Source organism: Delphinus delphis, chromosome 14 (assembly GCF_949987515.2).
Source record: "Delphinus delphis chromosome 14, mDelDel1.2, whole genome shotgun sequence".
In the NCBI taxonomy this organism is placed as follows: Eukaryota; Metazoa; Chordata; class Mammalia; order Artiodactyla; family Delphinidae; genus Delphinus; species Delphinus delphis.
The window spans coordinates 42,647,170-42,660,530 of NC_082696.1; the positions used below are offsets into that span (position 1 = coordinate 42,647,170).

Sequence of the window (13,361 nt, forward strand, 5' to 3'; positions counted from 1 at the left end):
CTGTGGATGTGGGGGAAGAGGGTTGCACACATGTCGGCTTCTAACTTCATAAACTATTTCCATATACTTGGGAGGTGACAGAGCACAATGGTTATGACACTGGGTTCCTGTGTCCTTGGGAGCTGTGTGGGCTTGGGTGAGTCCCTTTACCTCTCTAATTGTCAATTCATCATCTGTAATATAGAGATAATGATAGTGCCCAACTCACAGGAGCATTAAATAATATAATGCTAGTAAAGCGCTGAGCATAGAGGCTCGCATACAGTGAGATTCAATACATTTTAACTACTATATTTCTATTTTAAAAATACTACACATATTAAAGTATCAAGAATATTGCTTTGAATTAGCTGACTTCTTCTAAATTCCATCACTCATTGGCTCTACGATTCTAAGAAGTTACCTATTTTGTATCAATCTTCCCCATCTCCAAAATGACCACTCAAAACTGGGTGTGGTAAAGATGAATGAGGCTGTGTGTGTTAAGTGCTCAAAACTGCTGGGAAGTCTAACCAGAATTCATTCCCCAAGATTTATCTAGGGCCACTAGCTGCTAGCTCAGCATCTCCCAAAATAGGCACTGGATCCCTCAGTCCTTAGAAGGCTTACAAAGAGATCACACCCTTGCTGCCAAAAAATGGCAAATAAGCTTCCAGAAACCCGCCTTTTTCTTCACCACAGGACATCTCAAAGCCCTTGCAGTGCATGTGAAACTTTAAAGGAGGATGCATGCTCAATGGGCATCTCCTGGGAGCAGTGTTCTGTGGGACACACTGGCCAACTCCTGGGCTGGGCTCACAAAAGGGGGGTGCACAGAGAGATCCCAAAACAAGGCTTCCGGGATCAAAGATCAGATGTGGAGAGGTGGATTTCGGTCTTTAGAGCTCTAAAAAATGGACACTGAAATTGTAACCTGTCACTGATATTCAAAAGCAAGACTTGCCACTGTTGTTATTAACTTACAAGTGCCTAAGTTACAAGGGGAATTGGCAACGAACTGGACACGTTGTTTGAGAGAAGTGTCCTAATTTCACAGAAAAAAATGTAAAACCAAACGAAACAAAACAAACCCCTTGTTTGTAAAGCAAAACAAGTCTTAGATGACTGTGTTATCCCTGTTGAATAGATGCTCAGGATACGGAAGTTGGAGAAAAGTGGCTGCTGACCTTTTTTAATAATGTCAGGATGTTGATGTCATGTCTACGTTGCAACTGCTGAAGCTGAGGACAAATGCGAGCAATCCTTCCTGTCTCTACAATGTGCTGTATTTTCTAACCTTGGTTCCATGTTAAATATGCATATCACCAATATTCACATATGTGTAACTGGATGTTGACTTTTCTCTTGGCGTCCAAAAATTCCAACATTACCAAGTACAGACAAAGTTCATCTGAGCTTTAGAAGTCAAAACTGTGGATAAACAACAAGGTCCTACTATAAAGCACAGGGAACTATATTCAATATCTTGTGATAAACCATAATGGAAAAGAATATGAAAAGGAATGTATATATATGTATAACCAAATCACTTTGCTGTACAGCAATTAACACAACATTGTAAATCAACTATACTTCAATAATTTGTTTTAAAAAGTAAAACTTTAAATGTTTCTCTCTTGCTCCCTCATATACACAGATATTTTCACTTTGACAGATTTTTTTTTAATTAATAAGAACCAAAAAGTTATTGGAACAGGAAAAAATCATAAAATTAATTGTGAAAGTGCTCTTACTAACCAACCATTTATTGTAAAAGGTGACAGATACTGAGTGTTCTAAGGGACTTTATATTATCTTATTTAACCTTCAGGACAACCATATTTGATGGATATTATTAGTTTCCTTTTAAAAAATTATGAAACATTTCATACACACATGCGGACATACAGATAGCTGTGTATAAAGAGTACTATCTCAAACATCCAAGAATATACCCCATAGCTTATAAGACAGGACATTTCCAATACAGCCCAAGAAGCCCACAGCACCCTTTCTTTACCACATGTCCTTCCTATTGTCCTTGCTCTATGTGTGAAGAAGTTGAGGCTCTGAGAAGCTGAGTAATCAGCCCTGGCGGCGGAGCGGGCATCTGAACCTCACCTGTCGGACTCCAGACCCCATGAAACTCAAGCACTGAGGTGGCAATTGCTGAAGTCACCCATTTCAGAAGTGAGAACACTGAGCAGAGAGATTTCAGGAACTGCCCAAGATCACACTACCAGGGTTTTAATGTCAGCACAACCGGCATTAAAACCCGCATTACGATTATTTATTTATAGCCCTACTCTTTTGGTTTTGAAATTAACATGAGGAAGAGAGCCATATTTAATTCAGGGTTTCTTGTAAAACTTAGGAGGAATTCCACCACTCTCTGTTTTTAATCATTTAAGTAAGTGCTTTTTACTAGCCTGTTAAAGGAATAGTCTGAGAGGCGGCTAGTTTACTTCCCACAAAGGCTGTTCTCTGCTTCGCACCAATGGAGCTCCTAAAAGCTGCTCTGTAAATGAAGGGTCAATAGACTCAAGTGCTGCTTCTCAAACTTCAGTGGGTACAGCAACCACCCGGGGATCTTGCTAATGTGCAAGGTCTGAGATTTCTGCATGTCCAAAAGTCTCTTGGTAATGACTCTTCTGCTAGTCTTTTTAAAGATATACCCTGAGTAGCAGGAGACTAAAGGGCCCTCATTATTAGGAGGGATCTTCCAGTGAATTTTCTTAAAAATGAAAAATCCTTGATACCAGTTTTGTATGGTTTTACTTTAATATCTATTCCTAAAATTGGAACACATCTGTATTTTCAATTCTCTGATACATTTTTACTCTCGATTTCATTTATATATCCAGGACAGAAAGTAATAAATTTCAGGATCTATATTTAAGCCAGAGTGACGTTTCTAACACCTGGACAAGAGCGTCAATTTAGGAATTATCTGAGCACAGAATGAAAAATACACAATGAAATAGGATGAGAAGGTTTGCGGGAACATACATGTACGTACCACATGTAAGGAAAAAGCAATCAATGTTGACTAACCAGAAAATAGCAAATCTCAGTTGGGAAAGAGATGGCATTTTATCATTCATCGAATGAGGTACGAAACATAAGAGTTGAGAGAAAAATAAATAAATCATGAAATTCATATCACGTTGCATGGTCCTGAAAATTGTATGGCCTTTGCACATTCTGTATTCTGCACTGCTAAATGTATCACAGTGGATTAAAGCACAATAGCTGCTACTTGGGAGTTTTCAAAGTCTTAATATTTCTGTAGCAAGTGTAATCATCTCTAAGAGAAGCCAAAGGCTATTAATTTAAAACTTTATTGCATAAATAACCCCCTGAAATTGTGTTCCTCCAAGGCTTCTTTTCTTGAACTTGATCTCATCTGGATGAACGTCCCTTGAAGATGAGGGGCAGAAGACCATCATGAGGCATTTAGAATTGCAGAACATGCACCTGACCCCCTCTTTAGGCACATAAAGTGAATGCATCTGGGGTAAATGATTCAATCTCTCTGAATCTCAGTTCCTTCAATAGCTCTCAGAATTGTTGGGATTCAATTCAATTCAATTAGATGCAAAAAAAAAAAAAAAAAAAAAAAAAACCCAAAAAACAAAAAACCACCTGATAAAAAATATATATTTGAAGGTAAGGTTTTAAAATGTTATTTACATAAAAAGTATCTGATTGGGCAAACAACAATGATCAATAGATGCTTAAACCACTGAGTGAAATGTCGATGGAGAAGAGTAGTCTGAGTGAGCGAGAGACTATTATCCCACAGACCACTTCCAGGTCATATAGGAAAAGGCAACTTTATAAAGGATGGATTGAGTTGTCACTTCCTGAAGTCACTGATCATTCTCAACATCACTGAAATGGGGGGCAATAATAATCACAATAATAATATATGCATCTTGTTGTGATACAATTAGCAGTACATGGCACCTTGAGGTACTTTTACCCAAAACCCTTAGCCTGAATCTAATCAAACCTGTAAGTCTAATTCAGATTTATACTTTAGGGGATGGTGCACGTAAAAGAAAGACACACCACTCAGAAGCAGTAAGTCAATTTAGGATGTGAGCTGTGTCACCAGACAATTGAATTTGACTTCCTTGCAGGAAAATAAAATGTATGTGGGTGGGGATCAGTGGTAGATCAAAAGTGACTTAAAGAGACGTAATAACTAACTGCCATGTGTGGACTTTGTTTGAACAAACCAGTAGCCAAAAGACATGTTAAGGTTAATGGGGAAATATGACTTGAGTATTAGATATTAGGGGAGAAATGCCATGAAGTCTTCAATATACTTTAAATACCTCAGGGGAAAAGCAGTGTGTTTGTTAAGATCTTAATGATATAGCACAGTAACTGTAGCAAAGAGGATAAAAAAAGGAAAAGGAAGAAGAAAGATGGGTGGAAAAAGAATTTCCTACCCAAAAGGCAAGAGGGTCTCAAAGATTTTTAGACCCTTTTGAGCTAGCACTAACAGCAGGTACAGCACCATTTCTCTATCTGTAGAGTTGGCTATCTTCTATTTCAGACTCTTGGCAAAGCAGGGGCTTTCTAGGGGGAAAAAAAGGCAAATCTTGGTCCATGTAATTCTCACAATAAGCAGCCTCCATTCTAAACTCCTCGGAGTGGGAGCAATTCAATAAACAGCTCTCATGTCCCAGCGGGCCCATGGGCTATTAAGTCTCAAAAGTTTCCTCCTTTGGACTGAAATCAACCACATTTCAATCTGCTTCTGTAAAGCAATAAAAAAAAAAGCCGGGGCCTCCCTGGTGGCGCAGTGGTTGAGAGTCCGCCTGCCGATGCAGGGAACACGGGTTCGTGCCCCGGTCTGGGAAGATCCCACATGCCGCGGAGCGGCTAGGCCCGTGAGCCATGGCCACTGAGCCTGCGCGTCTGGAGCCTGTGCTCCGCAACCGGAGAGGCCAAAACAGTGAGAGGCTCACGTACCGCAAAAAAAAAAAAAAAAAAAAAAGCTGAATTAAATCCACTTAAATCCACTCAGCCTGTTAAAAATTAAGTGAGACCCACGAAGATGTTTACCACCTTCCCTGTAGGAAATTTTATGCACTGGCACTTTGAATTTAACTGGACTTCTGATCTCTGTCAGAAATAATAGTGAAATAAAGTTGTTTTTTTTTCCCTTTTTCTTTTTTCAAGAATATAGTGCTGGGCTTCCCTGGTGGCGCAGTGGTTAAGAATCCGCCTGCCAATGCGGGAGACATGGGTTCGAGCCCTCGTCCGGGAAGATCCCACATGCCGCAGAGCAACTAAGCCCGTGCGCCAAAACTACTGAGCCTCCGCTCTAGAGCCCACGAGCCACAACTACTGAGCCCATGTGCCACAACTACTGAAGCCCACGCGCCTAGAGCCCAGTGCTCTGCAACAAGACAAGCCACCGCAATGAGAAGTCCACGCACCACAACGAAGAGAAGCCCCCGGTCGCTGCAACTAGAGAAAGCCCGTGCACAGCAACAAAGACCCAACGCAGCCAAAAATAAAAAAATTAAAAAAAAAAAAAGAATAGAGTGCTCCATAAAAATCATTTACACATAACCTCTAGGAACATCCACTAAACACTCTCAGTCATGAAATGGAGCCATATAAAATGAAAATGACCATATGTAAGCATATATCAATATAAGACAAAGACATTTCTGCAAATATGGGGTATTAGAACACCCAAGGAGATAGTTTATGAAAACTAGATTAACAGATTAAACAGAAATGGCATTAAACAGTCAAGGCTTACAGGGATATATGGCTCAACACAGTGCTAATGTCACAAATGCCTAAACACTGTCCTCAAGTGATCTTCAAGGTAAAGCAGGGCCCTGATGCCCTCAATGTATAAGCACCTGCAGATCTTAGGGGACCAAAGACCACCTGCTCCTCTATTTTCAAGATGGCCAGCACCTAACTTATGGCAGCTTTGCTGGTATTACCTGGAAAGGAGTCTCGGAGATTCCCAACTCTTTTCAGAGTTGAATTTAGCTATTTTCTTGAATACATGTACGGTGTGTCTAAAGACATCACAATAGTCATGTATGAAATTTCTGTTTAAAACACTTTATTGATGACTACCCTTCACCTCATTCGCTCAAATCTCAGCCACAAGCATTCATGCACCGACTCAGGAAATAGTTATCTGGAGCCTGTTATCAGCCAGGTACTATAACCGGTGCTGGTGGTGAATAAAAAAGCTCTATTTCATTTTGCTCTCACAAAGCTTAGCCTTTCCTTCTATTTGCCTCCCGTTCCCCGCCACCCCCCCCCCAAAAAAAACCCCTATCCTCTTCAACTCCCACTGAAAGGCAAGTTTGGCAGTTGGTTCTGGATCCAGCATACTAGGGGTCATAGTTAGAATTCATTTCCACATTGGGTTAAAAATCACCATGTGTTTTTTTTCCCTCATCAGTTAAGTCTCTCCCATTCCTGCACCCCCAGGACAAACAACGATTTTTTAAATTTTATATACAAAGCAGAGAATGAACATCTGGAAGATGACATCAACACGACTCTTCAGTTGCAAAAAGGCAAAATTACTCCGTAGTCTAACGAAACAGAATCTGAAAGTCTGGCAATATTTTTCCTTTCATCTTCAATGCCAGACTTTGAATATACCAGAATGAGTTCCTCTATTTTAAATCCATATTTTCAGACATTTTGTTTACAAACAACACTTGGACTAGACATACAACTTCATTACTTTGTCTTGTTCCGGTTGTGATTCTCAACTAGAGTCAGCGCTGAGTCTTTAACAACAGGGCAGGAGCTGTGTTTTCACTGTCTTCTCCCCCCATCCTCACTGAGCACCCATTCCCTACTGAGCACCCATCATGTGCTGGCCACTGTTCAAGGCACATAGCTTCTCATGGATCTTAACTTCTCACAGTGGGGAGACAGACAAGAAAGAAAAGTACAAATTATAGACTCTGTTGGAAGGTGGTAAATGCCCTAGAGAAAACTGCAAGCAGGGAGGGGGAATGTGGAGTTCTGGGGAAGGCGAGAGGGTTCCAGGTGGTTAGGGCCATTCTCCCTGTGAAGCAATATTTGAACAAAGATCGAAGGAGAAGGGAGTCACGTGGACATTTGGGGCAAGCCTGTTCCAGGCAGAGGGAACAGCACCTGCGAAGGCTCTGAGGTAGAAGGGTTCCTGATACCACTGAGAAATAGCAAGAAAGTCAGTATGCCTGGGGATGCGGGGAAGTGTGTTAGAGAACGAGGTCCAAGAGGCAGTCGGGGAGGCAGAACAAAGGGGTCCCCGTATTTGTCAAATTAAGAGTAATAGCAGTAATAATTAGGAAGAGAGCTGGAATTTATTGAGTTCTTTGTGCTAAATGCAATTCCAAATAGGTACCATGTATTATCTCCTTACAAATTCAAAGCAACTGGTCGCTCTAATAGGCACAGAGTTGCCTTTATGCTTTAGGACGCGCATGGCAGTAAGTGCAAAACTCTCTATAGGAAGTATTTCCCTTAACAAGCCCTCACCCTACCCCTGCCTTAACATGACTAAAACCTTCGCTAAACTCTGCAATTAATCTCCCTGTGCATCTTAAAAATAAAAACATAGTTTCTTATAAATGTCAAATGTCTTGGTTATTTCCAAGTTGTGGTTTTTTTATATGATTTTCAAGTCTGTTCCAGTACCTGAAGGTGAAAGGGTTCAACTTATGAAAAGTTAATAAGTACAGTTTGAGACACTATTCAGAGTTCAAATCCTGCTTTAATAACATCCTTTGATGTGTTTAATGAATCCTTCAGCACAACTTTTTTTCCCCTGTAATACTGTATATGGTATAACTTCATGTTTCAGAGTGTTAGTTACAAATTACATCTAATAGAGCCAAAAGACATGGTACATATTGTTCTGCTGGCCATGTTCCCTTCTTTCTGCTGCACTTGCCTTTAAAAGGCATCCTGACATATAGAAATAAGCATGCCAAGAGAGCTGGGCTTGCTAAACAAAGTTAATTAGTGGAAGTACCAGAGGTACCTTTATAAAGAACTTCAGTAGACTCTTTATTACTTAGTTTCCACTAATTAGGACATAATTTGAAAATATCTCCTAATACAAAAAGATTGTTCAGTTCAACTCAAGAAACATTTATTGGTCAGGCGCTATGAAGATAAAGACAATCCAGTGGCTGCCCTCAGGAATTTACAGTCTCCCAGGCTAACTGAATCGCAGGCCTTCAAGATGAAGGAAAATCTGGGGTGAGGGCAAGCACTGATGCAGAAGGTGCGAGAACAAACTTGTGACTTTTTAAAAAGCCACTCACGCCAAACATCAGACATCAGCTGTCCCCTGCTGAACCAAATATAAAGAAGTGATGGCTTAAAAACGGAACTTCCGAAAGTAAAAAGTTAGCGTTGGGCAGAATTTTTTAATCCATTTTTCTGTATCTAATTCTACGCTTAGAAGTTTCCTCAGAGATTAACTGCTTATTTTTATTCTTCTAATACTTAAATCAGAAGGAGGAAATTTTTAATATCCATTTCCAAATATTTTGGTGAAGAGAGAATCAGGTATTTTTAGTTAGCACAAATTCCTCACATGAATTAAGGGTATTTTATTCCACAAAACTTATAATCAAGGGAATAAGACGTAAGCCCAAGCCTATGGATTTATACAAATCGAATCAATGCTAATGATCAATTTACATGTGATATTATGTAAAGTCAAAATCACGTGAAACAATCTGTGTAAATATCTAACTTTAGTTAAGTGGATCCAGAGGCGCAAGAAGGAGCTAAAATCAGCCCATATTCTGCTCATCATGCCCTAATGCCTGGGGCCTGGCCCCCTATGAATACAGGAAGAATGGACTTTTTTAAAAAAAAATAAATTGAGCAAAAATACCACATAGGCGGGCGTCCCTGGTGGCGCAGTGGTTGAGAGTCCGCCTACCGATGCAGGGGACACGAGTTCGTGTCCCGGTCCAGGAAGATCCCACATGCAGCGGAGCGGCTGGGCCCCGTGAGCCATGGCCGCTGAGCCTGCGCGTCCGGAGCCTGTGCTCCGCAACGGGAGAGGCCACAACAGTGAGAGGCCCGCGTACCACAAAAAACAAAACAAAACAAAAAAAACACCACATAGGCAAGTAGCAGCCTTAAAAAGGAACTAGTATAGCTTCAGTGGTCACCAGACTCTGACTTTAAAATTTTGAATAATTTCATTGACTAGGCTTACAAATATTCAGATTAATGTATCATATTTGCTTCCCGAAACATAACACAATGAATAAAACTCTAGTATTAAATTGTCTATGACACAGACAGCAGTAGCACTTTACCATAACCCTAACATTATCAGATGTTTCCACCATCTCAAAGCTGATTTGAATCAGAATTACCTGTGGGAACTTTTTAAAATCGCATGTTCCCAGGCCCCACCCATTGGATGGTGTGATTCACAGTATGGGTCTGGGGCTTTATAAAGCTCCCGGAGAGAGTGGTGAGCAGGTAGGCTGGGGAGCCACGAAGCAGCTGACTAAGCTGACAAGGACAATGGAGGTAAAATGTAGTAAATGCTGTCTTCTCACCAAAACAAGACTGTTATGCTAAGGCTACCCTCTTACCTTCTAAACATTGAGAGCACTAATATCACTGACGACCACCATCCAACTGTATAGCCAGTAGCATATTTCAAAACCTAAAATGGGTGTGCATGCTTAAATTTATGAAAACTTGAAAAATAAGTGACCGAGGGCTAATTGGGAAAATGACAGACGTGAGAAATACTCAAAAAACACTGATTATGCCTCTTCACTCATGAGGTATCAGAACTCGAGTTCGTAGACTTTTTTCAGTAAATGTGCCAAATCTAAGTTTTACTTCTTTTGCGATTGGTTCTTTTAACATCCTAAATATATAGGATGCTTCACCGAAACATGACATCTTCTTCCATCAATCATGTGCAGTAAAGTCTCAAATTTGAAGCTCTAAGAATCTAAGCAATCACACGTCTTCCCGGAGAACTGCTCTATAAAGTTAACAGCCTGGATGCCATATAACATCTAAAACTTCATTTGGAAAGATGGGTGACAGCTTTAGCCAGATTAGTACAGGGACACATTGTTGGATCTATTCATAGATGTACAGTATTGAAGGTGCCTCTTCAAACAGTGACCCGAGAAACATTTACGTGCTTAAAACACCCGTGATCAAAATCGTACATTTTAAATAAAAGCATACATATTTATATTTTACGATATTCCTAGCATTCTGCTACAGTGCCAAGATACAGTCTGTCTAAACTTTAGCTTTTTTTTCTTTCCTAACAAATCGGTATGTACGCAAACTTAGGAACCACTACCAACATCTTGAGTATCAATGTTTCAGACTGGGAATACATGGTTCAGTGAAAAAAAAAAATGCCAGCATTTGGCTTAGTTTTGATTCTTGTCTCATTAGAAAACACGGGGCGGGGGCACGGGGACAGTCAAAATATTCTGGCTAGATGCACTGCCATTAAGTAACCTCAGTCGTAGAGGGGCAAAAGCAAGGGAGGAGGGAAACAAGAACTGAAAAAATCCGCAGAAAGCTGCCCCTTGCGATCCATAAAGAACTAAATTACAACGATTTGCCTACAGCTGGTAAAACAGCTTATTGCTCTCATCTGGTGGCTATGCCGCAGTAAATTCGGTTGTGGGCTAATTAGGTCCAACTTGAAGCCAAGGACCAGGTGCAGAGAAAGATCCGCCTGGTCGGGAGTCGACTCGCTCCAACACCCAAGAAGGAGCCGAGCCACAGGGTTCCAAGTCGGGGCGCAAGCAGCTCACTCGTGACGGGAGGCGCGGTGGGACTGCCGGCTTCCCAGGGGGACGTCAGGGAAACCCTTCCCGACCATCCGTGCAAACCACAAACTCACACGCTACGATTCCAGCCGCGCAGGGAAGCGAGGCGACCGGGAGGGCCCGGCCGCCCAAATGCCGGGCAGCTCTGTCAAAATGAGGCTTGAGAAGGGCCTCCCCGCAGAGGTCTCTCCCCTAAGGCTGGGGTCGTCAGCTCGCGAGCCCTGGACCATTTCACTTCAGGAATTAACTCTGGAAACTAAGTGAGCCCGGCTGCGGAGAGAGAAAGTGGGGAGGCGCCAAGCTGGTCCTCTTGTTTGGGGGCGAAGGAAGGAGTCTGGTGGGGAGCGAACGGAACGCAGTTAACTTATTTTACACTCGAGCCGCCATCGACCAGAGAGAGCCGGACTCCGCAGGGCGCAGGCTGCGACCCCGACCTCCTCCCGCGCGCGGTCCCCTCCAGGCCCAGTGCGCCGCCCGCCGGACGCGCTCCACTCACCCAGCTCCTCCGCCTGCAGCCAGAGCGGCGCGGAGACAGCGAGCAGCAGGGCCAGGAGGCCGCGCCGAGCAGCCCCCGCCTGCGCGCAGCCGCCGCGGGCGCCGGCCACCATGGCCCCGCCGGGCGCCAGCTTGGCAGGCTCGGCTCTTCCTTGGCCCGCGCAGCGCCGCCGCCACCGCCGCCGACCCGGCCGGCCGCCTCCTCCGCGGCCGAGCGCGGCGCCGGGACTGGGAATAGCCGCGGCCCGGCACCGAATCTCATTGGGGCGGCCCGGGGCCCAGCCCTGCGGGGGCGTCTCCCGCCCCGCCCCGCCCCACCCCGCCCTGCGCGCCGGCCCCCGAGGAGGAAGTCTCTCCCGGGCGGCGGCGGGCCGCGGGGGTGTAGGCGTACCGGGCGTGGCCCGCGCTCCCCTCTAGGTACCCTGCGCTCCCCGCTCACGCTCTCCTTTTCCTCCGCCCCTCCTCTCCCAGTGCATGTGAACCTGGGAGCCCGGAGGACTCCTGGCCTTGAGACCTGCCCCCAGCCGCGCTGTGCCCGGGTCGTCCCCGGAGTGCCTGAGAGAGTGGTGGGAGCGCCAGAAAGCCTACTCTCCTCCAGGGCTTTGCCAACCCTACAGGGGTGGGCATGCCATTGACAGTAGCACTGGGGGACTCGAAATATTGTCACGGTAGGATGATGGTGGTGACAACATCCAGTTCAAGTTCTTTTTCATTCATTCAAAAGTTACTAGGTTCCAAAAGTGTGCCTCCCGGCCACAGTGCTAATTCCTTGTGACACTTGCAGACATTAAAAATAATAAGGCAAGTATGCAAACGCAAATCGCAGTCGGCGACGAATAGTGCTAGCGGAGCCCATTCAGGAAGATCTAATTAGATGCCGGGTGACGAGACTGCAGGTAGGAATCAGACAGGAAAGGCCTCACTTAAAAAGTGGCGTCTAAGCTGAGACTCGGAGAGTGAATGGGACTTGGGAAAGCGGAAGGCGGGGGACAAGAGAACGGACAAGGTGTGCAAAAGAGCTGAGGGAGGAAACGGCCAGGGTGTGGGGAGTTAGGCGAACAGGTGGGTTCATGGCCGGAGGTGGAAGCCGGAGCGCTGAGCAGGGTCCGGAACGTGGAGGGCCTGGAAGGTCGCGTAAAGGATGTTTTTAAACTTTATCCTCGGAGCTAGGAGCAGACAAGAAGTTGTTCAAACGGAGGAATGACACGATCCGATTATCTGGGGGGGGGGGGGGCGGGTGTGGAGAAGGGCTTGGGGGAGGGGAGAATTACAAGGCTATTAGCGAGTAGCTGGATGGGGAAGTGGCAGTGGAAATTAAATGAGGACAGATTAGATACATATTATAAAGACTCTGACGGCTCCAGATCGCTAGTCCTCCGCTCACTGCCATAACCTTCGCACTACCGTTTTGGCGCCCTGCAGTTTTCCTGGGTAACACGCAGCGACAGTTAACACCTGCAGATGCCGAGAAGGGGAAGTGTTAGAGGCGGGAGGAAATAACAGCCCCTCCAAGGGCCAATATTGGCCCGTCACGTGCTCTTTAGATACCCCCGATAGACTGTTCACACATTCCTTTTTTTCCTCTGTATTTTTTAACTAAATACAAACGCTGTTGAAACTTCCAATGAGATATCTTTGGGGCTTTGCTTTCTCGAAGGCGGCAGAAGTTAGAGGAAAGAACTTGAGCTTTAGAAATGAGGCTGATCCAACTCTGAATCTAGGATCAACCACTGACTGGGACTGATTCTCTCTGGGACTCTCTTCGTTGGGGAGTATAATACCTAACTTTCCTGGCTGTCACAGAGACAAAATAAAATATGTATAAGAAGTTATAGCATGTAAGAGGTAATCAATAAATAACAGGTTTAGCATATTTGTATTGAAAGCAAAGGTCACACCCATGAAAATATTAAATATTCTGACACAAAACATAAAAAGATACTTTGACACATTGAATCATTTCCTAACTCCAGCTTGCCCTATTTCTTCTTTTCATTCTTTCTAAGAAGGTGAGTATTGGCCGCTGCTGGCCTCTAACAGGTGTGGCTC

The 13,361-nt window shown here is 44.0% G+C and overlaps 1 protein-coding gene across 1 annotated transcript in view; it reads right to left on the bottom strand.

Moving 5' to 3' along the window:
* Positions 1-11,478, bottom strand: part of DCBLD1 (discoidin, CUB and LCCL domain containing 1) — a 68,654-nt gene extending 57,176 nt beyond the window's left edge. The window contains exon 1 of the mRNA XM_060030043.1: positions 11,314-11,478. Coding sequence (XP_059886026.1) covers positions 11,314-11,425 — 112 coding nt within the window. The 5' untranslated portion in view covers positions 11,426-11,478. The remainder of the gene's footprint in view (positions 1-11,313) is intronic.
* Positions 11,479-13,361: the final 1,883 nt, after the last annotated feature.